General features: G+C 31.9%; 3 protein-coding genes across 3 annotated transcripts; all 3 read right to left on the reverse strand.

Moving 5' to 3' along the window:
• Positions 1 to 4,442: 4,442 nt before the first annotated feature.
• LOC120181657 (probable sugar phosphate/phosphate translocator At1g06470) lies at positions 4,443 to 9,808 on the reverse strand. The gene is made up of 13 exons (XM_039186743.1): positions 9,700 to 9,808; positions 8,700 to 9,381; positions 8,429 to 8,598; positions 8,109 to 8,194; positions 7,910 to 7,959; positions 7,585 to 7,652; positions 6,866 to 6,966; positions 6,685 to 6,697; positions 5,979 to 6,163; positions 5,703 to 5,789; positions 5,019 to 5,113; positions 4,762 to 4,890; positions 4,443 to 4,601 (listed from the first exon to the last, which is right to left on the reverse strand). The coding sequence occupies exons 2-12, from the start codon at positions 9,203 to 9,205 to the stop codon at positions 4,794 to 4,796; spliced, it is 1,458 nt and encodes a 485-aa protein (XP_039042674.1). The 5' UTR covers positions 9,206 to 9,381; positions 9,700 to 9,808; the 3' UTR covers positions 4,443 to 4,601; positions 4,762 to 4,793.
• A 4,829-nt stretch (positions 9,809 to 14,637) lies between these two features.
• LOC120181658 lies at positions 14,638 to 16,947 on the reverse strand. Its single transcript, XM_039186744.1, has 2 exons — positions 16,611 to 16,947; positions 14,638 to 15,223 (listed from the first exon to the last, which is right to left on the reverse strand). The coding sequence occupies exons 1-2, from the start codon at positions 16,916 to 16,918 to the stop codon at positions 14,800 to 14,802; spliced, it is 732 nt and encodes a 243-aa protein (XP_039042675.1). The 5' UTR covers positions 16,919 to 16,947; the 3' UTR covers positions 14,638 to 14,799.
• A 2,636-nt stretch (positions 16,948 to 19,583) lies between these two features.
• LOC120181659 (acyl-coenzyme A thioesterase 13-like) lies at positions 19,584 to 21,921 on the reverse strand. The gene is made up of 3 exons (XM_039186745.1): positions 21,711 to 21,921; positions 21,430 to 21,573; positions 19,584 to 19,859 (listed from the first exon to the last, which is right to left on the reverse strand). The coding sequence occupies exons 1-3, from the start codon at positions 21,894 to 21,896 to the stop codon at positions 19,716 to 19,718; spliced, it is 474 nt and encodes a 157-aa protein (XP_039042676.1). The 5' UTR covers positions 21,897 to 21,921; the 3' UTR covers positions 19,584 to 19,715.
• Positions 21,922 to 24,356: the final 2,435 nt, after the last annotated feature.

Genomic DNA, 24,356 nt, shown 5'->3' on the forward strand with positions numbered 1-24,356 from the left:
GACAAAATTAAATTTAATAAAATTGTTAAATATTGGCTTTTTTAATTATTAAAATGAAAAAGACAAAGGCTAAAGTACATAAATGGTCCCCAATTATAGGATATTATTTTATCGAGTCCCTTGACTATTAAAAGTTACAAAATGATCCCTCGACTATAGGGAGTTGATTTGTTGAGTCACTCAACTATTAAAAGTTATAAAATGGTCACTCGACTATTCATTATATTCCAGACTCGTACTTTTTCGTTAAAATATTAACGATCATCTGAGTTGGACCTTAACATGTTGACTAAGATATGATTGTCATTTGAGATTATGAGAACATATTTTGTCATATATCGGTCAGCATGTTAATGTATAGCTCAGTATGTCGTCAAATTTTTAATGGAAAATGTCGAGCTTAGAGCATAATGAATAGTCAAATAACTATTTCTTAACTTTCGATAGTCAACGGGCTCAATAAGGTAACTCCCTGTAGTCAGATGATCATTTTGTATTTTTAATAGTCGAGAGAGTTGATAAAGCAATATCATAAAGTAAGGGGACCATTTATGTACTTTACCTAAAATTAATTAAAAGTATAGGGAAAGTGATTTCCATGTATATGTGCATGTATGTATGATAACAAAGCATGTTGTTTCCATTTACATAGCGAGAGAACATCTTTTGTGTGACGTTGAGGGGCAAAAGTGATAAATATTTTATTGAATGAAATGGAAATAAAGCAGGGGTTTGAATAACCATGGCAAACATGATGTGCACGTGATCCTAATAAACTCACATGCACAAGCAATTAAACACATGGTAATTGGTTACATTTAGTCCTTATTACTTACATAATCTATCAAAATAGTCATAATTTTAAATTAATTCAATATATTTAATCCTCCATAGAAATGACATAAAATTGTGCTCCATTGGGGGTGGAGGGAATTGAACCTCTGCCTCTTTAGATGATATGGAACCACCTCAACCACTAGCCAAAGGCTATTTTTTGGTATAATGCTTACTTTAACTAATATTTATCTTATAATATAATGAAGGCTCGAACAATAAAAATAAAAGCAACACTAAAACTACTCAAGTCGAGGTAAACAATATATTTTAAAATATATTATTTTTCTGGGTGGGTTGAATATAATAAATATATTACTTTCGCCATTTAAGATATAATTAAAATAGAAGCAATACTAAAACGACTTGATTCAAATAAATTAATATTTTAAAATATATTGTTTATATTCAACCCGCCCCACCCATAAAATATATTGTTTACATTCGCCCCGTCTCGACTTGATTCGAATAAATTAATATTTTCAAATAGTTGAAACAATATTCTACCTTTGATCAAGTTAGAATATTTTAAATAGTTAAAATAATATTCGACCTGGATCGAATATATTATTTGAAAATATTAATTATACCAATTTTATTAACTGTCACGTCAGCACTTATGTTAACTGTTAACGGCTAGTGGCTTGGTTAAATGCATTTAAATAGTTGGGCGGTCTGATTGACAATAATTTAAAAATGGTGGTCGAAATGAAAAGAGGTTATAGTTGGATGGTCTCTGGTATAGTTTACCCAAAAGCTTTTGATCAAATAGTTATTAATCACGAAGTAACAGAATCAGCTGTGGTTAACCAACTCATAAATCCCTCTGAGCCGATTGATTTTCCAAATCCTTGTACTTCACTTGATGCAAGGGGGTGTATGGGGATATTATGATATGAGAATCTTCTTTTGTTTCTTTGTTCTAAGAAGGGTTTGAGTATGGGGATATTGTGATATGAGAATCTGGCCCCCAAATACATAAGAAGGTTTGGGGAAAATCGAACATATCCGCAACTCTTACTCGAGTTCGAGTAGCATAGGTTTGCGATGTAATATTTTAGCAGAATTCACTTGAGATCAATGGAGAGGGAGTTTTAGTTTCAACGGATAACGAATAGCGTCGAGCTTAAATTTAGTAACATACATTGCCTATGTTATGCTGTCAAGTTTGCTTCTGTGTAACTTTAGAGATAGGCAAGGACATTGCGCTGGCAGAGGTAAGATTAAGATCGTTTATAGAACGGGAAACCGAGTTTGGGAAAAGGATGGAAAAGCAGCAACCTGGTTCCTCAGATAATGGTGGTGAAGATCAAACTGATAGCATTTCTGAGAAATGGAGAGCCACATCCAGTGGAATCTGTAATTGATAGAAGTAGGTATGTACAGATAAGTAATCCTAAGATGTAGATGTGTTTGTAGTGCTATGCAACCCTTTATTTCGAGTGTGTGCTGCAGATATTTTGTTCTTCGAATTGAGGAGATCTTTTCTTACCCCCTTTCTTCAACCTGAAAGGATGTTTTTAGATGAACTGTGAGCACATGTCCCATAAGGATTATCATGTAGTTACATGCATTGTTTGTGACGAGCTGCTGGACATGCATATATTCCTTGATTATGTTCTTCCTTTCTGACGCTGTAAACCATGTAAGGTTAAATTTAAGAGAATAATAACAGAAGGAACACTTTGAAATCAATTAGAAACTCCTGTGGATCCACACCTCAATGTTTCCCTCCGAGAAGGAAAACCAAACATTGTATGGGTTTTATGCAAGGAAAGGGAACAATCCATCTTTTGTAATGAAGACGCAACTACTAAAAGTCTCTAGCGGACATTTTATCAAACAGTTGAGCTACAAAGTGAGCTGAGTCGGGCCGAATAAACCACCTGAATATTTCCCTTGCAATCAGATGCAGCGAGTAGGGTTGGCGGGCCGAATAAGCCAAGTTGAACACGTGCTGAAATCACTTATTTTATTGTTTAGGGTAAACTACATTGGTAATCACTATATTGCCCTACTTCACTTTGCTCATTTATTAGAGTTAATTTATGGCTTAATTATAAAATAAGAGTCCAAACTATAGTACTTTTCACGAATAGGTGCCTAAATTATTTTTTGATTGATCCCGGTGTCTAAAATATTTTTTGAATGATCCCGATGCTAACGTTATAAACGTTACCACTTTAGGTATTCGGGCTGTAAACACCGTTAATTCACTTCTTTAAGTGATATGTGTCACACTCTTGTAATTTTAAAATTTTTATTTAAAATTAAAAATTAAAATTATATACTTAAAAAACATAAAAAAAATAAATAGCCCAAGACTTTGAAAACCTTCATTTTGACCCCTAAACACATGTCGATCGCCGTCATTTGTCGTTAACGAAGCTCCACCCGACCTCACCTCCCCCGACGATCAATACCCCTAAGAAATCACAATCGGTCGACGATCAATTGACGCTTTGTATCCCTCGAATCTAAGATGAAAATCGTGATTTTGATTACCAATGACAATAACTACAATGGTGTATAAATAGGAGGATGACATGGAGTACGTTGTCAGTGATAATCATGGCCAGAAAGGGCGGCGACGGGGTAGAGAAATTAGGATTTTTAGGGAATTGGATTTTTATTATAATTTAAGAAAAATTATGGTTTTTTATAAATATAATAATGTTTTTTATTTTTTTTAAATAAATAAATTTCAAAATTATCAGAATGTAACACGTGTCACTTAACGAAAAAAACTAACATCAGTTACGAGCCGAGACCTAAAATAGTAATGTTTATAACATTAGACATATGTATCATTAAAAAATGATTTAGACATCTATTATGTGAAAAATGATATAGTCTAAACACATATTTTATAATTAAGTCTTAATTTATCGATAAAATTATACAATAACTTTTATTATTTTTGTCATAATTTAATCTAAATACATTTTTCTCTGTCAAAACATGACAAGTTGTCTTGTTTAGTTTAGATGTTGACTCTTTGTCGTTACTCTTAAATATCTTGAGTTCAATCTACCTTAATTTATTGGGAAAAAAACATGAGTGTATCAGTACCACGCCAACTGAACTGTTAAAAAAATAAATTATAATACAATAAGTAAATATATAATTTATGTATAACATAATGGTTAATAATAAAATTCAAATTATAAAAAATAGGATAAACTATATTGATAATCACTGAACTTTTAAGATATTTTCATTTTGGTCACCAAAATTGTATAACTTCCATTGGATTAACTTTCTTGGTATTATATTCATATTATTTTTAATGTTAAAATTGAACTGGATGCTAAATATTTGATATAATTATGACATTGCCACGTTATTGGTTGTATTAATTTTCTTTTATTTTCGTTTAAATATAAAGTTATAAAATAATCATTGATAAGATACAAATTTTTCTTCGAAATGATGACATGACATACTGTAAAGAATATATATATTGAATTTCAACGTACAACTTACTACAGCAACATATTCTAAAGAATGTCAAGCTCAAGCCAAATGACGATTGAAGTATGAATGCACTGGGGAAAAAGAACAACATTTCCTAAAGAAAATTTTCTCAAAGAGTTCTCACACAAACTTGTTTTCCCCTATAATATTTAACCGTACAACATCAAGACTGTGTTTGTGACATCTATTAATGCAGGAAACATTACCGTTTCACCGACGTTATTGGCGATGAGCAAAGTAGTAGAACCCCGAGAGCTGAAAACCAGCGGCAACACTCTGCTCGGTATCTCCTGTTAAAACCAGATTTCGATCAGACCATAACACATCGTCACAACAAATAACCGAGGTATGATGTGAGAGTAGCAATCGCGGATGGGAAAATACTAGTGGTGAATCCGGAAATACTTATAGGAATCGACTTATTTATCAAGGGATTATCAGAAAACCTACTAGGTTTCGTCGAACGGGACATTGTTTAATCTCTAAAGATGATAATCTTGATCCTCCATCTCCTCCTCAAGGATGACATACTTTGCGGCAGGATTACTTGGAGGTGACTCCTTGTGCAGCTTTAGGTACCTTAAAAAAGGGGTAAGAAAAGGCCATGTTGGTCAACTTGGCCATAGTACAAACCAAGGAAACACCGGCGCTGTATACATTCGATTTCTCAGCCACGGCGCAAAAAAGTAGATTAATTCACCACTTACTTGTACCAGTTGAATAAACCGACTCCGATCATTATCGTGAGAAGTCCGGCTCCTTTTAACCAGGTAAACTCATCATGGAAATAAAACACCGCAACCTGAATAAGTATCATAAAAAGAATTAGAAAACACACACAACTCAATCAGCTTTAGCAAGTAAAACAAGAAAATAACATTATGCATGTGAAGACTGCCACCGGATGAACTAAAGGGGGAACGGATTCAACTCCCAGCTCGAATACAAGCCAAAAAAATTAGTGAAAATTAAGTGAAACCTTGAACTAAGCAACTCCATGTCACATTCTTTCTTGTAAGGATTGTTCTAAAAATAATATTGAAAAAGCTAACCCAGAGAAAAACAGAAACTCAACCTAGTCCAAGTTGAATAGGCAAAAGTGTCTAGCACCAAACATATGCAATTCAAACCCCATAAACTTAAGACCCTGCAGAACCCAAACCCGATCCATATTTAGGTAATCGATTTTGGCTCAAGTTGAACCATGCAGATAATTTTTTTTCCATTTTCAATCACTCTCTGAAGTTACAAACTGAAATGTAAGTCTAAGGTAAGAGGGCTATATTCACCTTCGGACCTAAGTAACAGAGAGTCAAAATGCCACATGCGAACCTTAAGTAAAAAGCCAAGATTTTGCGAAAAACTATTAAACAATTCTACAAAACATATACCAATATGGTGACAGCCTCCTTCACAACTCCAGCTATTGTCACTGTCACTGCACTGGTTACAGAAACAAGGATGTACTCTGTTAAAACCTGCAAGAGAAGCAAAAAACTAAATTTCTTCAAACCACGACATATATCACAGCTGCATGAAGAGAAATGTAAAGCCTGTAATTTCAACAACGAGCGCTTCCAAAAACATTTACAAAGAAATAATCTCACCAACCTTCTGAAGGGTGAGAAAAGAAAATATTAAAAGAGAAAAGGATGCTATATTCCTACCATAAAGAATGCTAGAGTTCCACCAAAAAGCATCAACAAGGAAGTTCGAGCAAGATGCCATGAACTATTAAAATAGTTGTTATATCTGAATTCATGCCATGGATCCAAGAAGAGAGAAAGAACAGCTGTCGCAACTGCCATTATGGGTGTCACATAGCTCATGAAGGTAAGAGGGTTTTTCAAACCTGGAGAAATTAAACAGAGAAAATTAGACTAGCTTATATTTTTAAAATAATAATAATAACTTTTAGCCAAAATACTCGCAATATATCACTACATAAAAGCTAAACTTTTTTGTCATTAAAAGGAAGCTTACTAGAATAACATCATAAAAATGAAAATTAGGTTCCATATTGCCAACTCAGCATCCACTAAAATAACTACCCCTATTATAATTTATAAACTTTATATGCTCAACAAAATGATCACTAAAAAATAAACTATGACAAAACTAAACCAAACTATCAAGCAACCATAGATCAAATTCAGTTGATGCAACCCTATCACACTTATGAGTTACCTGGAGAAAAGAATAACACTGAGAATGCACTCTACTCTCTAGATTGAAAATATATGATGGTAATACCATGCAAACATACTGATCCAGAAACATAGAAAAAGCATGTAAATTACATCAAGATAATAAACCAGAAACAGGAACAAAAACAAATTAACTTAAGCAAAGAGGAGGGTATGGAGACCCTACCATATTCTTCTTTCTTTAGATAGCATCCCAATCCAGACGGCAGTATCATTGAAAAGTAAATTTGGAGACAAATAAAACAATTAATGTATTAGTAAAACGAAATTAAAAAACAATTTGAAAACTTGATAAAATAACTGAACTCTAATGTTTCATGCAAATAACAAATGAATCAAAGCTATACCTGCAAAAGTATTTGAGTCATACACCAGCGAAATCCAGACATGACAGCAGCAAGCATGACAAAGACAAAACCCCAAAAATCAAATTCTGTCTCCCTTGCAACTGGAATAAAAGAAGATCAAGTTTTGCAGGTGTTATAAATATTTGTAAAAGCTTGAGAGATAGATAGACAGGCAACAGAAGCACAAAGGCTGTCACAAGCTTCACAAATATTACACTGTAGAATGTATAGTCCGTGAGATTGATTTGGATGATTAGGGAATAGGGAGAGGCAGATAGATTTAAGATTGGAAAGAGCTTGTAATATTGCAATACAATGACAGCAATGTGATGAGCACTAAAATGACCAATAAGAATATCAATAAAAAAGATTTTTATAAATTACATATTCATGTCTAATTTTATAAGGCATTTGAAACAACCAAAGATAACAAGTCAATATTACCAGATAAATGATTTTCTTGAAAAATACAATCTTTTGCTAAAAAAATAAAAATATGTCACAATTACACAATAAAAGTAAACAATCGTTTGTTTTATGAAACATAGCTTCCAGAAAATTATTTCTATATTTTCTACTGTCATTTCACGGAAAATAACCTGGTCAATGAAAAATAAACATCAGTTCAACAGAAATTTAACCAAATTTCAGAAACTGTCTTACGTTATGAACTAAGACAATTACCAAAGCAAATTACAGAATTGACGAGAATCTTATACCTGTTAATAGAACCCCAACAGAGATTACCATCATGATACCAAAAAGTTTAAAGCTTGGGGACTCCAACCTTTCAAAATCAACCGTCAACATTAATATAAATGTATAAAAGAGAGCTTAAACAACCATATTACTAATAACTGTAAATTTTTTTAGCAGTAAGCACAAAAAACTTGAAATTTTCAGAGTTATACATGGTTTCAAGTTACTAATAAGCATACCAAATCCCTACATTTACAAAAGCTAGCTTCATTCCTACATTTGAAGACTATCTAAACAGTTCAGCATCATCCAAACATTAACGGACATGAAAATTTTAAAACTCACCTGAGTGCAAAAGCAAATATGAGAAGAAATATTGGAGCTGCAGATTTACACTGCAGGGTATATCCGTATATGGGAAGAAAATTTTAGTCAACAACACAAACAAGAAAAGAAATATCCAAAAGCAGATTCAGAGTATGAATGCTAATTTGTTCAGGATGAGACTAAATATTCATCACAAGATACAGAAGAGTTAACATACCATTGTGGCAAAAGTAACAGATATGAAAACCAGGGATGCATTGCTCAGGTTAACGTCCAGTGCAGTTGAAAGAGCCGTTGGTACAACTGTGAAAGGCAAAGTCTATCTGTAAATTAGTTCATACAAAAGTTAATTAAAAGAGAAATGCAGTTAGAAGAACAGGAAGGCACTTTGAAACCCTAAATCTAAGTGCAATGATGCACCTAGCTAATGATGCAGTCTTGAAAATAAATTACAAAATGTTACACAACGGACCATACGCAAGCACCATATTCACAATATAAAGAAGCAGAGAAAAGAACATTGTTTGATGAACTGACCCCTGTAAAAGTAATCCCTATATGACATTGGAACAGAGGGCTGAAATCTATGAGACCAATACCACGTTATCGCCTTCGATAATAAAGCTTGCAATGTGAAGTGGATAGTATTCATCAACAAGGGAGCAGGAAACTTCCCCAATTCATCTCCCAACAAGGTTTTGTTGTACCTACTCACAGCAAATTGTAAGAGTATAAAAGAACAAGCTTAAAAAATATGGCCTTAAATATAGCTAAAAATACTACAGCAATTAATTGACTCTGGACTTACAAGGTCAAAAATGTGCTGAAAGTGTACCACACAAGTATAAAGAACAATGTCTTCAACACATCCGCTGTAGAAACACTGTTGCTAGATGCTTTCGGACTGACAATAGAACTAGCTCCATCAACACCAATATTTGCTGATATATCCCCAACACACTCATTTTCAACATCGAAAGGTGTATATTTCCCGTTTCTATCTTTCCCGTTTAGATCTTCCATGGTACTTCCACCATTCAAGTGCATACGATGCTCTGGAAATTCACTGTATCTAATCCCTTCAACAAACCGGTTTTCTAACTCACTCTGATTAAGCATAGGCAACTCAAAATCAGAACCTTCTATGCTAGAAGCAGTATTCTCAGAACGGCCTTCCAAATGAATTGTCCCATCTTTATCAGCCCAGCGAGAGAAGGATGGCTCCCTGCGAAGACCTGAACCTTGATTTGCCCTATGAGTATCAGTTATCTCAATGTATTCAACTGTTTCTTTATTAAAGTTACTCTCTACCATCTCCTTTCTTACTCTAAGTTAATGCCATCTATGCACAGCATTGGAACACGACTATTATCATTTTGCTCGGGTTTATCAATCAAAGCTAGTATACAAACAAATATCCCGGGCATCAAATGAACTGAGAATCAGCCACTCAATGCTTATGTTAGATCAACCAAAATCCCATATATCACCTATGTAATCAAATATAACAACAAAACTTGTCAAAATTTGAGTACAAAACAGCCTCATCTAAAGATGTCAATAAAATATTAAGTTATGGAACTTTCAATTCCCTCTATCGACTCATTAGAACATATAAACCCCAAAATAGGACCAAATAAACAGAGAATAGCAGCCGGTAACTGGAAAACATGTAATACAGATAAATAAATTTCTTTTTTTTTCAATTAAAGAAAGAAGCAAGCTAAATCAAACAATGAAGAAGCTTCTATGAAATTCAAAAAAGAAAGAAAAATATGCAAAAAAAAGGGAAAAGACATTGAAGTGACCTGGTCAAGTTCCGACGAGATCCATAACAGCGAAGAAGAAGACTGAGAGGATCTGAAACAAAGAGAGGATCTTCAATATATATAACTATAATTATATATATATATAACAACATGAACCATTTGAGATCAGATCTGGTAATGGTTGAAGATGAAATAATATCAATCTTGGTTTGAGGGTCGTTATCTACTTTCTGCTTCCGCTGCTCTTTATAAATCAAAATCGTACATTCAATCGTAAAATTCAAACTACCAAAAAGAAATCATAAAAAATTCAAAATAACATATTAAGATTTTATTCAATATGTAGTTTAAAATGATTTTGATCCTATATAAGTATGTATAAGGTTAGTTGGTAGAGCACAAGGGTTTTAATTTTGTGGTCGTAGTATCGAGTCCCACTGAGGGCAATTCATAACGGAGATCTTCCATGGAAGTTGCTCTTAATCTGTCGTTGGGGCAACCTATTACCCTACCTACTCTTTATCCATTACATATGGGAATAGGGTTAGCTAATAAGTATGTATAGGGCAACTAAAGGGATTGATGCAAGTAGTAAGCAACTTGATATCGTTTATGTAAGGTCTCAAGTTCGACTCTTTGTGTATACAAAAAATATTTGTTGGAAGACTCACCTATTAAAATAAGTCAGTTGTGTGACCTAAATTGATCTAAATTAATCAGGACAAAACCTTGAAACCTAAGAGTAACAAAAAAAAAACATATGTATAGGTAACGTGTATGTTTAGTCACTAAAATATATGATAAGTTTTATTTAAATTATTGAACTAAAAATAAATTCAATCATATCACGTAATTATTTAAATAGTTTCAAAATAATTTCACCTATTTAAAAATAATGTATTTTTTTATTAAACATGATTTAATTAATATTATTTAAATAATTAAATAATCTTAATAAAGTTATTTTTTTCAATTGTTTGATTTTCTGTCTAGATTCATTTATGATCTTAAGTAATTAATTTTATATTAATAACAAAATATATTTTAATTAAATATTTAATTTATACTCATGATCATATTATAATATTAATAAGATATTAAAAATATTTAGTAACTTTAAAAAGACAAAAAGAATACTTGAGATATTTTAAAGTCGTCAGGTGTTTTTTTAGTCTTTATACTAATATTGTAACAAGAGTCTATTTTAAATGAATTCTTATTATCCTATGTAATTTATTTTTTTCAACTTCATTATTTGAGCAAATTTATCATAAACCATTATATATAAAATAAATATCTAATTACGCCAAAAAAAAGAAGGTAATTTTATAAAAAAAACAAAAAAAAATTGTATATCCATTCCTGAAAATTTATCAAACTAACACCCTTTATTAAATTGAGATAAGAAGGTGTATTTCCTGTAATATGCCTTGTCTATGTAGTAAGAAGGCGCATTTTATAGGATGCGCTTTCTCTGAGTTCGGTTGGCCTTGAAGATGCATTTTACAGGAAGTACCTTCTCTGAGTTCGGTTGATTTGGTAATACACCTAGCAAGCACATTTTATAAGCAGAACCCTCCCTAAAAATATATTTAACAAATAAAATTATAAGGACCAACATTGTAATTTAATACATATTATGTCCATGTATTCATGTTATGTTTGTTAACGATATGAGATAAAAGCTAAAACAAATATTATTTGTTATATTATCTTTATATCTAGCGAATCCAATTATATATTATTGTTAAATTCCATTAGTTTAATATAAACCTTAATAATAAATATTAACCCAATGAATACAAACCTTAATAATATTTATTAACCTAATAAAATTTAACAATAATGTATAAGTAGATTCATTAGATATAGAGATACTATTAAGAGGTTAAAAAAATACCCATTTTAACTTTTATCCCATATTATTAACAAATATAACATGAATACTTCAATGTGCATATAAAATAATAATATTAAACTCTTAAACTCACAAGATTATATGATATGTAGTAAATTACACTATCAATCCCTATAATTTTATTTTTTAATATATTTTTAGAAAAACTCTTCTTATGAAACACGCTTCTTGCGTGTACTGTTAAATCAGTCAAACTTAGAAACGACGTCCTGTGAAATACATCTTCTTTCCACATAGACAAATGGCGTTGCAGAAAACACACCTTCTTGCCTTGGTTTCACAAATGGTGTTAGTTTGATAAATTTTCGGAAATGAGCGTCAATATGAAATTTTTTAAAAAATGGGTGATTTCTTAATAAAATCGTAAAAAAAAATAGCTCCGTCGGAACAAAATTAATTTCCAACACGAACATATTCGGACAAGGCTGAAACTTTTAGAATAAAGTTCAATCATCCAGAGCAGATGCCATAATTTTAAGCAAGGAAAAAAAGAATCTGCATATAACAATAAGGGAAACAAAAATATGTGGAGCAGATCATAGAAGCCGATCGATTCGAAGAAAGAGTTTTTAGATTCAGATATGAAACAGATGAAGAGAAAATAATTCAAATCCGAAAACACGATTTGGGGATGGGAACTGCTGATTTCAATTTATAATTCTCTGTAAACCCTAAAACTCGCCTCCATCTAACAACGGCTGATTTCAAGACCAAAAAACAAAGGCTTTTTAAGGACTCGTAACGGGCTTCAGTCCAGTAACTGACCCAAAGATCGAAGATCATGTTTCATATATATATATATATATATATTATTTGCCTTTTTTTTTAATTTCATAATATTATATATTTCTTTGGAGATAATTGTTCAAGATGTATTTTAAATTTATATTTAAAATTTTAAAATATTTATATGAATTTATAAATTATGAATTTATTCAAAATTAATCTTTAAATTTCAGTATATTTATATCAATTCTCAAACTATTAATATCCTCTCGCTAATTTGACATTAATTTATTGATTAGAATATTTTAACATATTTTTAAATGTCTTAAGAATTAAATTTGTGACCTTTAAAAATATTTATAAAATTTTTAAAAATAAATTAAATTTACACATTTTGAAGACTACAGGTTCAATTCTCAATACATTTAAAAATAAATTAATTTTCTTAGAAAGTTATATGTTTAATTCTCCAGACCTTGAAAAAATAAAATTACTTTTAAAAGGTTACAAATTTAATACTCATGACTTTAAAACTCGTTAAAGTTAATATCACGTTTATGGAATGATCAAAATATAATCGTATCAATAATTTGAGAATTAAATATAGAGTGCTTCAAAATTTAAGACTCGATTTAAAATAAGATCATAATTTAAATAATGATATGAAATCTTAATATTTAAAATTATCTTTAATTATCGTACTAATAAGAATATGATAAAGTTTAAAATTTATCTTTGACAACTCAAAATCAATAAATTTTATCATGATATTTTTATATCTCACATTATTTATATGTATAATTTTTAAAATGTTTAATTATAATCCTATAAACATACACTTATTTAGTAATTGAAGACAATAATTATGCACACACGCCGTAATAATCGTCCGATTGATTCATGTAAATGCATGCCTTAAACACATATTGCATATAATATTTATTTATTTTTAAATAAATACAGTTATCTCATTTACATATTATGTAACCTATTTCACATAAATATTAAGAGCATAATACCAAATTACACCAAATATAGTGCTGATAAAAAATTCTAGCCGCTTTATTCCTCATTTTCTCTTTTTTTTTTCTTTATAATTTATGTCAATTTTATTGATCAATCCAACTTTTTATTCTTTAATTTTGTTTCACCGGTGGTGGCACCAGTTTTGATTCTGGTTGTCGCCCGTCGGTTATATTTTTTTTAATTTTTTAATTTTTTTAATAAGAATAATTATGTCTTTGAGGCATGTTTTCTGCCTTTATGGCACGTTTATATATACCTTTTGTGACACATTTTTCTCTGCCTTTTGGTAACTTATGATTTTTTGTTGTTATTTTCATTTATCTTTTTTCACAATGTTAGATTTGACAACGTCACGATTAATCAAGATATCGCTTATTTGTTACCATGATGATCTTCCCTGCTTTGGACCCTCAAATTGATTTGGAAACGCGTTTTGCGCTAGTGGATAGTTTTCTCACATCGCTTGACTCTAATTTACGATTTATCGATGATCTTTCAGTAGTTTCATCCCCTTTTATGATTCGTTTATCGATGCAGTCAGATTTGTTCGTATCTTTATTTTATTCGAGCATTTGTTAGGTTTTTTAACATTTTCATTTTATAGTCCTTGTGTGATCTAGGTGGTTAGTTTTTGTATTAACAATTATAAGAAAATGTACTAATTATAATTTAATTTACATTTACGTTTATGCTTGTAAAATTTTATTGTAATTCTGAATATTTTCCATTTTTAATAAAACCATAGGCTTTCTATATATAAAAAAACATAATACCATAATATAAATTTTGAAGATATATTAAATTATTTATATTTAAAAATTTAATAAAAGAATATTTCTATTATTAGATAAACATCGTGCAAATGCTGATATGATTTTAAGCTATCTATTTATAAATCTTAGCTAGGGTTACGCTAATGGAAATCGAGGGATCTTGAATGCTTTATAATTTCACAAATCTCATCATTTTCTTTAAAATATAATAATTACCCTCAAAATAATTTCTAGTTTGAATATATAATTGCAATCCATAAACATATACATGTAGCCATGTAGGTATGATAGGGCCGATCTCATGGACGGACATAAAATTTTATATTAGAAAAGTGATCTAAAATTTTAGAGGGATGATCTTATAAAATTATAAGGAAGCAAAAATAAAGTATCAATAAAAATATAAAAAATATCTAAAATATATGATGATTGAAATTTTCAAAAGGCAACTGTCCTGCCCCGGCCCCTGCCCTTCCCCTCGATCCATCCACCGAGGATTTGTAAGTACCCTCCATGAACATGTCCATTTTACCAAAAACTATGAGTCTTCGATTAAGTTTCTCAGAAATCTGTTGGTTCCAGAGTCTTTCAAGTGAAAAAAAAAATTCTTCAGCTCATATCAAACTAATAACTAGAAATCTCCCGGCCAAGATTCTGAACAGTGAACGAGGCCAGGATAATATTACAGGTTCGACATTATTCACTCCTAGTGTCATCACTAGAAGAAGATTCGGCCAGCCTAATATCACTGGAATACTTTTTGATCCTCAACGAAATAAGAATGCTCGACATAACCCCGAGTAAAGGGAAAACGTAAGACCAAACCTTTGATTTCTGAGAGCCAGATGCTGACGCAACCGCCGCACCAGCAAGGCTACCAATGGAAGTGTTCTGCAGGATCATCGGGATACCACCAATAACAGTAGGAAGCAGAAAATCCAGTATGAACCTAACATTTGTGGCAGCTAGAGCATAATTAATGACATACGAAGGGATGGGAGAGAAACGTGCAAGAATGACAAATCTCCAACCATCACGTTCGACACCACGAGAAAGGATATGGAAGTATTTATTGCTATGGACCCAGTTCTTTGCAGAAGATGAACTTTTGAAAACCAGCCTAAACAAATTGACAATACCCAAATTGGTTATTATATGCGAAGAGAAATACCCAAAAGAACGAATAATATTATAGTTCTCAAAAGAAAAAAAGATCAATCTAGCAACAGATTCAGAATGGCAAGGAAAATGAGTAGGCACACTCCTGGAATACAAAGCTAGATTTGGTTATAAGAAACCAAGTATAAACAATGTAAACTTGGTGTACTAAGATCATACCCTTTTCCAAAAGTCTTTACTAGTATATTTTTCTCAATTCTTTCGGTGAAAAAAAACTCTTGAGCTGGTTTTAAAACCAATATTTACTCAACTTCCAAGTTTTATCAAGAATTTCAGATCAGAAAGCTCTCATAAATTAACCAGCTATGTAGGTAACTGTTACTGTCCTACATCAGTTTCATGTTATAGCTTAAAGATCAAAACAATGCTGTAAGTATGGTTAAATATGAAGACAATTGCAAAACCAAGTCAAAGGCAAAGCTCTTTATCAGGATCAAAAAAGGCTGTACCAAGTGCGGAATGCTCTTACAATAAGCAGGAACAGGGGAAAGGTTGAAATTTGATTAAAAAACATTTTTTAATTCTTTAGTGTGTGTGCGTGCGTAAATGATAAGGTTTGAACTTTTAACCTTTGGTGTTATATTACAGAGCATACATTAACTCAACTGCATAATTTATATATTTAACAACTAAATTAATTTTTATCAAACCAACCAGTCCAATCGGTCAGACGATAAATCGGAGATCAGACTGGCTGGACTCCAATCTAGATATTATTAAGCTTCGGCCAACATCTCTTAGCTCGATATTTGAATTTTATGTCTCAGGTAAATGGGAATAGAATTGATAGTTCTAATGGGATTGACATCTTAGGAGTCTATTATTAAAGATTTTCAAGTATTGTTTGTTGCTCTTATGATATTGTAATTCAATTGACCTTAGGTGCCGTGCCGCCACTAAGGAACCCTGGGCATGAAGCTAGGGAGTTTCATCACTTCTCCTCTTTTCATTACTCATTTTCTCTATTTCATCAAGAAATCCAGATCAAAATAATATGATAAAGATAACCCAAAGATGCAAAGATAAATATTTAAATTGAAACTAATGAAGATCCGATCTAAACTACGCAATGGAAAAAGGTTGACCAACTTTGATCCGTTATGTAATTGAAAACCTAATTAGATAAGGTAATGTTCTACGAAATCTAGCTTTATTCTCACCATATCTACCCAAAATCCACTGGATTAATGAGGAGAAATCAATTCATTCAACCAAGATATATATGATAAATGGTTTACGAGAAAGATAACCGATATTGAATCAGAGAAGTGCCGTTCAAGCTCAAAAGAACACAAATTGGAACAAAAAAGGAGAACAGAGATGGGTACCTGCCAATCCAGAAAGAGAGGGAAGCCCCCATAAGCTTAGCGGAAAAGACGCAGAGTACGGCGGGGAAGAACCCGAAGAGCAAAGAAGCGCCGGCCTCGAAGAAGACGGCGTAGGGCAAGCAGAGGGAAATGGAGAGGGTGTGGAGGGAAACGTAAAGAGGGATGGCCCAAATCCCTAATCGGTCCGACCATTGCTGGAAATAGTGGAGAGCGGCGTCTTTGTCCAGTCCCAATGCGCCTCCGTATTGCTTGGCTATGGCAATTACAACCACCAAAGCCCCTACTTTGATCCACCTCCCTACCTTCATTTTTTTTCCTTGCACTACAATGTGTTACTCCTACCATCATGTATAAATACCCTTATTTGTATTCTTCTCGATCCACACCGCCTGAGTTTACAATTAGTCCACCATTAAGGTGATGGAAGCGAAATTGGATGGTCCATAACCAATTTTTGTAGTACTTGTCACAAAATTATTATTTATTTCATTTTAAAATTTGATTGAATTAGACGTTTTTTTATGTATTATAATATAATTGAATTTGACAAAATGGAATGAAATTTTCAAAAGTAATTATTGGTTTAAGGATTATATTTGTCTAGACTTAATTACCATATTTATATTTATAGTTTTTTAATATCAATTTAGTGTTTGAAGTTATTTGGGACATCATCTTAACCCTCAAAGTTTGTTGTGACTAACAGAATTGTTAGTGTTCTGCGTTTATCGACACCAACAACTTCCACATCAGCTAATATTATTGATGTTGCTTGAAGATGATGCAACATTTATTAAATAATATATAATAGAATATTTACTAAATACAATAGTTAGAAAAAAAATCTAAAAAATTTGATTTAATCCATTAACTTCATTGAAATAGATAATAAAATTTTGAGAATTTTTTTATGTTTAGTAAATTTTTAAGCTTCCTCTTAATTAAAATACTCATCGGATGCCCATCAGTACCTCCAGGGTCTACCTTACCATCAATGTGCTTCAGCAGATGGTCCAACAGCCCAGTATCACCAATAAGATTCCGGCTGCCATTCTCAGAGCAGGCCGAGATATTGGATGCTCATACACAGCCCCTTCAGCCTTCATGATCTCTAACATGCTTTCCTCAGCCAGATTATACCTTCAATAAATGTACGAAATAAAAGAATTTTTTTAGCATTAACAGAAGGGGAGAAAATTAACCAGTGGGTAACCAAAGTTTTCACCTTTCAACAGACCATCTATCTATAAATTTTTAATGTTTGTTTTGCTTGCCCTTGTTAGGACCATTACTTGGGCTTTGTTTCCCACATCTTGCAGCCTTCACATCCATGAAGGTATTACAAGCACAACAGGTGCTCCATTCACATCCAATCCATCCCAAAGCTCAAGCCAAGGTTGAGGATAGGAAGAACCAAATTTATAATGTCACATAATTAACCTTGACATAACAAATGACGTGATTCCTTGACTCAAGCGACCTCTGCCCGTGGAAGCCGGCCAATTAATGCAGGCTACTATACAGTTTTATTAGTAAGTTCAAAATGCAGTGGGTGCTCTGTCCTAATTTATACGGCGACAAAAGAAGAGTCTTTAACTGAGGGGCAGTTAAAGGCAGGTGACAGATTTCTACTCGAACCAAGTAAAAAAGAAAGAAGATGAGTTTCAAGCCGTTTAAATGAAAGGTGACAGAGCGGAAATGCTTAACCGATGAGAATAATTGCAGCAGATAGAGAGCATGTTGGCGGAGATGAAGACACCAGGAATCTCAATTACTTAATCTTCATCCCTCAAAGCAATAGCTTTCTAATCGTTTCATCTTACTCAAAATCCTCAGGAATCTCTCCATTCAGAGAATAAAATATTAATTAAATAATTTATTTATAATTGATTAAATAAATGTAATTATATTATGTGATGTTAAAAATATTATATATTGATACGATATATATATTTTTTTTAATTCTTTAATCATGAAAATTTCAAATTTCACATATCAGTAATTGAAAAGAATATTGTAAATATTTAGGTAATAATATAGATTCCAAGCATAAATTTCATTGATATCTTTTTTTCCTTCAAAATTAGCTATCAAATTATGAGAAAATCATATGAACTTTCCTTTTTTTTCACATTTAATTTTATTATAGACTTTGATTTGGTCCAAATCACCTTCAAATTTTTCAATTTCGTCGTTGAATTGGAACCTTTACTTTCACTTTCACCCATGACTTTAAGTCCTTGCAATTCACCTTCAAACTTGGGATTCCTTCCAAGTCACCATCTAATTTCAAATTATTTATGGAGAGTACTTTCATACAAACGTATAATTTTAGAAGAAAAAAAAAGTAAAGCCGAAAATCCGCAATAATAAAGCAGATTCAAATATCTAAATCTGTAGTTCGAATCTCTGCAAATCCGAATCCGAATATCCACCGGCATCCCTAGTTTTGCCTGGGGTCTGTTGTATGAACAAAAGATAAACCATTTAGGCCATGGATATTGTCATCTATAGGTTACTGGCTTTGCTAATGTTCTCAAAGGCACAAACTTTTCTTCCATTCTATTAACTAAATAACTGTACTACTCAAACCCCAGGTTCGATCTTCAGCACCCAACGCATACAATCCGGGTTTTGCAGAGATCATTCGAGAGTGGATGTAAACTAATAAGCTCAATGGAATAGTAACTCTAACCTGTCGCATTGAAGTTGCATCCGAGACTTATCAGTCTGCAGTTGTTCCTTCAGGTTATAGATCAAAGCAAAGGAAACCCAAAGCATTAATGGACCTGTTGACAGTCTAGAAGAGATGCATACGATAATGCACGCACAACATCAAGCGAAAACCATAGATAAGAAATCAACTAGAGAAGATGTTCAAAGTCCCACGTTGCCGATCAAATTCTAGGTGGAATGCTAAAAGACGCTTTCAAACAGCTAAATACAAGGCACTGAATATCAGAACAGGAGAAGGCAGGAAACATGATATGAAATTCAGCTGGTCTCTTATCTTATGCATGTACAATACATATTTATGAAAATTATACTATTCGTTCGTAGCATAAGGAATTATTCGACGATGACAGTTTAGGTAGAAATGTTCATTCACATTTTACTTTGAGGAGCGAGGTACTTAGTATGACGCCCCTGTGCGATAATTTTCCCACTCTTTTTCTTCCGAATCTCAACAGTGATGACGGCAACAGTCTTCCCAACACGCAATGCCTTAGCCTCTATCTCAATTTCCTCCTGCATGAGCAACAATATGAACATTAATAAAATGTCTTTGCATATCAGTTCTTTCTGCAAATGAAAGAGAGCCTTATTTTCCTCAAGAAAGATGCATTAGAAAAGCCTCAAGTAACTTTCTGGGCTAATTCCAGCATAGAATCATAAAAAGGAGCAATATTTTTCCCACCTAAACCCTTTTTTCCCAGCCTAAAATGGAACCACATTTTTTTCTTAGCTTTGCAGTCACTTGGGGTTGTGAGCATGAGATAGCTCCCCAAAGTTCTTTTACCAGAGCCCAAGCGTGCTACTCTAAACCTCTTCAAACATATTTAACAAAACAATGTTGGATTGAGTTTTTTTCGAAAACCGAGGTCTCTGAACTTTACAAAACATTATATTTCCAACATAGTGCATCTCATACAATTTAACTCCCATTTATGCTATTTTTTACTCATGGATCACAAATTCAACTGAAACCCCTTCATCAGATACTAGATAGCTTGACAGAAAGGACAACCACCGGAAAAACTAAATATCACAAGAGCTGTAAACTTGCATAACTAAACTAAATAAATGAAAAGAGATCGTGAGTTGAAACTCCGGCAAATAAATCAAGCAATCTAATAAATCAATGCAAATTCCAAACCCAAAGATTTCACATTCAAATGAACTTTGAAATGAAGTACAGACCATGTATCATGCATGTTAACCATCAAATATCATCAAAGTAAGGCTATTGTAGTCAGATATCGAATGTAAGGCTATAGTAGTCAGACGAGAAATGTTGGGAAAAGGTTAAATAAACAGATGGACTTAATTATTTTGTCATTAAATGCAATTAGGGTAAATAAAATAATTTCTCATGTATTGCTAACAATTAAAATTGTGTTAAAAAAATTGAACAATATTGTACCTGTATTTCAATCTGATATATTTCGGATGCATTTTATCAACAAAAAACAAGAGAGGCGAAAGAAAATTGTTTCTTAACAGAAGGCATAGTTTTGAGAGGGCTTTACTTTATCCGAAGACTACCTATCATCTGGTAGCCAAACTGGTTCCGATTCGAGCCGGGTCAATAGGGTCCTAGCTTCTATTTTCTCTGTTCACAATACTCAAAACCAAGATTACGGTGAAGGAGCACCTACGGATGGACCGATGGGAGCCTGGCAGGGGCGGTCCCCTGGAATTTTCAAGTTCTTATATAATTTCGATATTTTCTTTGTATTTTCTATCGATAATGTGTTTTCATCCCTTAAAATTTTATAACTTTGCTTCCTGGCATAAAATCATGCCTCGTGCCTGTGAGCACCTCCTACCACTCGGTTCAATAGGCGTTGGACCCGGAGACAAATTGTAGTTAACTAAACATCCCCCAAGATCTAAAGCAGTTTTCAGGAATTAACAAGCAGTTCTAAGATTCCTATTATCAGACCTCGGAGGGCAAATGTTGAATCAGTTTCCTATATATCTTTCAAGGAAATTCAAAAGATTCGAATTAAAAGATCAAGTCAAGCAATCAGGCAAAATTAGCAAATCCGGGAGGAAATTGGACACAAAAGATGAAAAGTAGGAGAAAGTCACTAACACCAACAAAAGCAGAATCCAAGTAAGTAATACTGATTTCAACAGAAACTCCACTCGAACTGGCTCCGTAGGTGAAAACAACCGCTGATCCGACCAAATCCACCAGCGATGCAGTGGCTCCGCCGTGCAAAAAATTGCCCGCGTTCTTTTTACACGATTCAAGCATCAACCCAAAAAAATCCAGATTAGAAAAAAAACAGCAACGATCAATTAAACTACCGAATTAAGAGCCACAAAATCAAATTTGTAGCGAAGAATTGAAAATGAAAGAACAGATCATACCAGCAATCGAGGTGGGACTTTCATGGAGCAAAGAACTCGACCCTTTTCGATGTGGTCAACATGTAGACCTTGCATGATGAAGTTTTCGAAGAACCTGGAAGGCATGCCATTGATGGTGGCGGCATTCTTGTCTTCCCCTTCGCCAACTCCTTTCTCCAAGTATTTCTTCACGCTTTCCAAATCCATCGGAAATTTTGTTCAAAATGACTAAACGAATTCATCTACTTATCGTAGCTTTTACCCCAAACGCAACGTTTTTCTAGATAGTCAAAGTGGGCGGCTGCTCGGCTCTCTGTCTACGATTTTTATGCATTATTTTAATAATGTTTTTAAAAATTTAAAAATAAATAATAAATTATTTATTTAATCACTCTTTTTTTTCTCATTCTCATATTATTAATTTAATTATTTTTATTTTAAAATTATACATAATGTTATATTTTATTTTTTTCACTCGTAATTAGAAAATCAATTATAATGTTAACATGATATTTTTTGTTTTTTCAATTTTTATATCATTATATTTTAGTAATATTTATTAATTAAATGATGATACATGTCATAAAAATAAATAATTTATTTATACTAAAATATCTTAATAAACATCTGACTTTGTTTAAAGAAACCAGTGTCTCATCCCACTAGACCAACTGATTGTTTTTAAGAAAACCAAATGTTTTAAAACTATGTTTAGATGATCTTTTATCACTAAAATCTAAAAGTAATAAATTGATTATAAAATTTACCAAATTATTTTAAAATGATCGTTAAATTTATTAAACTGTTATAAAATGGTAATTAATTTTTATTGAATCGTTACAAAATAGCCATTAAATTTATCGAATTGTATAAAAATGATCATTACATTTAGTGACCTTTATGATCATAAAAAAATTGGCGTTGATCATTTGTAACAATTCGATAAATTTAATGATCATTTTATAACTTTTAAAAGTTTAATATCCAAAAATATTATTTGAGAACAGTTTAGACACCTTTGATGTATCTTACCCTTTCTTTTTTAATCGCGTTAGGGCCTTCTCGTGATGTATTTTATCCATATTTTGGGCTCTATGGGGCTGTACTATTTCTTTGACTTATTAATATATTGTTTTAGTATGACTTATTATCATACTTATTGTATGAATAAAAAATATTGGATTATTTTATTTTATTTTCATCATTAAAAACATTGAAATATTTTGCCACGATTTATTTAATATTATAATGGTTGTTGGTCTCATAGACTATATGTTAAATGGTGTCGCATCTAACAAATTCAACCAATCATTGCCACCATGAAAACAATCCTTTGGCATAAGAATTAAGCTACTTTGTGCTAGATTCAATGTTTCTCTATTATTTTCGTTTATTCATCATTTAAACATGTTGTGTTCTTTTTTTTTTTATTAAAAAAATTAAAATACGATGGTTTAAACAGTTATGTTTGTAAAGCATGTATAATATTAAATTGATAATCGAACATATATAGGTATACAGAGCTCATTTATAATGTTAAACATGATGTGTTCTTTTCTATTAAAATTTGGTGGTTTAAACAAATGTGTTTGTAAATTACGTATAATGTTAAATTTGGTTGTTGCACAACATAATCACTCTATTAATGGGCATTTAAGAGAAGCATAGCATGTGGGGATGGAATTAGACAAGTAGAGGGTTTTTAATTAGTCCACCATTAGAGACCATTCATGAGAAAGCATGCCCCGACGCAGGGTGGACGGCAATTAACTTTATGAAACCAGTTAGTCAACAACAAGTCAGCCACGTTTATCAATCTTTCAAAGTTTTGGCCCACACACCCCTATCTCATTAGTTCTTAGGGTGTGTTTGGTTCACGGAATGTAAGATTATCAGTGAAAATAAAAGATTACCAGTGAGAATAAAAGATTACCAGGGAATATGATTACTGAGAATATTGTATTTTGTGTTTTGTTGGTTTAGCATGAATGTAAGATTATCGTGTTTGGTTAAAGTCTTAAAAGATTATTAAAATGTATATTTTATCAAATTGTCCTTATTATATATTTATTTTTTATCGAGTTGGAAAATATTTATATATTTTCTTTAAAAAATTTAAACTCATAAAATTTATTTAATTTTTTTACAAAATTAAAAATATAAAAAGGTTTAATGAAAGGGTAAATTTTATTTTAACCCATGAACTTCATATAAAATTTTAAGTATAGATTTTTTTTGTAAATCTAAAATATTTGAAGGATAAATTTGTAATTTAACATTAGTAGAATTTTTATTATTCAATGACAGAATAAGGATATTTTTTAAAGAAAAAAAATTTAAGGACATTTTAGTCCAAAACACCGATAATCCAACAATACCTAAGGAAAGGGAGGTAATGACATTCCCGATAATATACCCCAAAAAATCTACTATTGGTAATGTAAGATTACTAGGATTTTTTTGTAAATCTAAAATATTTGAAGGATAAATTTGTAATTTAACCTTCGTAGATTTTTTATTATTCAATGACAGAATAAGGATATTTTTTAAAGAAAAAAAATTAAGGACATTTTAGTCCAAAACACCGGTAATCCAACAATACCTAAGGAAATGGAGGTAATGACATTCCCGGTAATATACCCCAAAAAATCCACTATTGGTAATGTA

This window comes from Hibiscus syriacus, unplaced genomic scaffold (assembly GCF_006381635.1).
Source record: "Hibiscus syriacus cultivar Baekdansim isolate YM2019G1 unplaced genomic scaffold, ASM638163v2 tig00112530_pilon, whole genome shotgun sequence".
In the NCBI taxonomy this organism is placed as follows: domain Eukaryota; kingdom Viridiplantae; phylum Streptophyta; class Magnoliopsida; order Malvales; family Malvaceae; genus Hibiscus; species Hibiscus syriacus.

What these genes read in the sequence shown, in the direction of transcription:
- LOC120181659 (XM_039186745.1), bottom strand. Translation starts at nt 21,896, where the DNA reads ATGGATTTGGAAAGCGTGAAGAAATACTTGGAGAAAGGAGTTGGCGAA. An exon ending in AAGTCCCACCTCGATTGCTG is followed by an intron (nt 21,574 to 21,710) that starts GTATGATCTGTT and finishes TCGTGTAAAAAG; the next exon opens with AACGCGGGCAATTTTTTGCA. An exon ending in TGGATTCTGCTTTTGTTGGT is followed by an intron (nt 19,860 to 21,429) that starts GTTAGTGACTTT and finishes TTGCTCATGCAG; the next exon opens with GAGGAAATTGAGATAGAGGC.
- LOC120181658 (XM_039186744.1), bottom strand. Translation starts at nt 16,918, where the DNA reads ATGAAGGTAGGGAGGTGGATCAAAGTAGGGGCTTTGGTGGTTGTAATT. An exon ending in CTCTCTTTCTGGATTGGCAG is followed by an intron (nt 15,224 to 16,610) that starts GTACCCATCTCT and finishes CAATTTGTTTAG; the next exon opens with GCTGGTTTTCAAAAGTTCAT.
- LOC120181657 (XM_039186743.1), bottom strand. Translation starts at nt 9,205, where the DNA reads ATGGTAGAGAGTAACTTTAATAAAGAAACAGTTGAATACATTGAGATA. An exon ending in ATATTTGCTTTTGCACTCAG is followed by an intron (nt 7,653 to 7,909) that starts GTGAGTTTTAAA and finishes TGATTTTGAAAG; the next exon opens with GTTGGAGTCCCCAAGCTTTA. An exon ending in AGGAGGCTGTCACCATATTG is followed by an intron (nt 5,114 to 5,702) that starts GTATATGTTTTG and finishes ATACTTATTCAG; the next exon opens with GTTGCGGTGTTTTATTTCCA.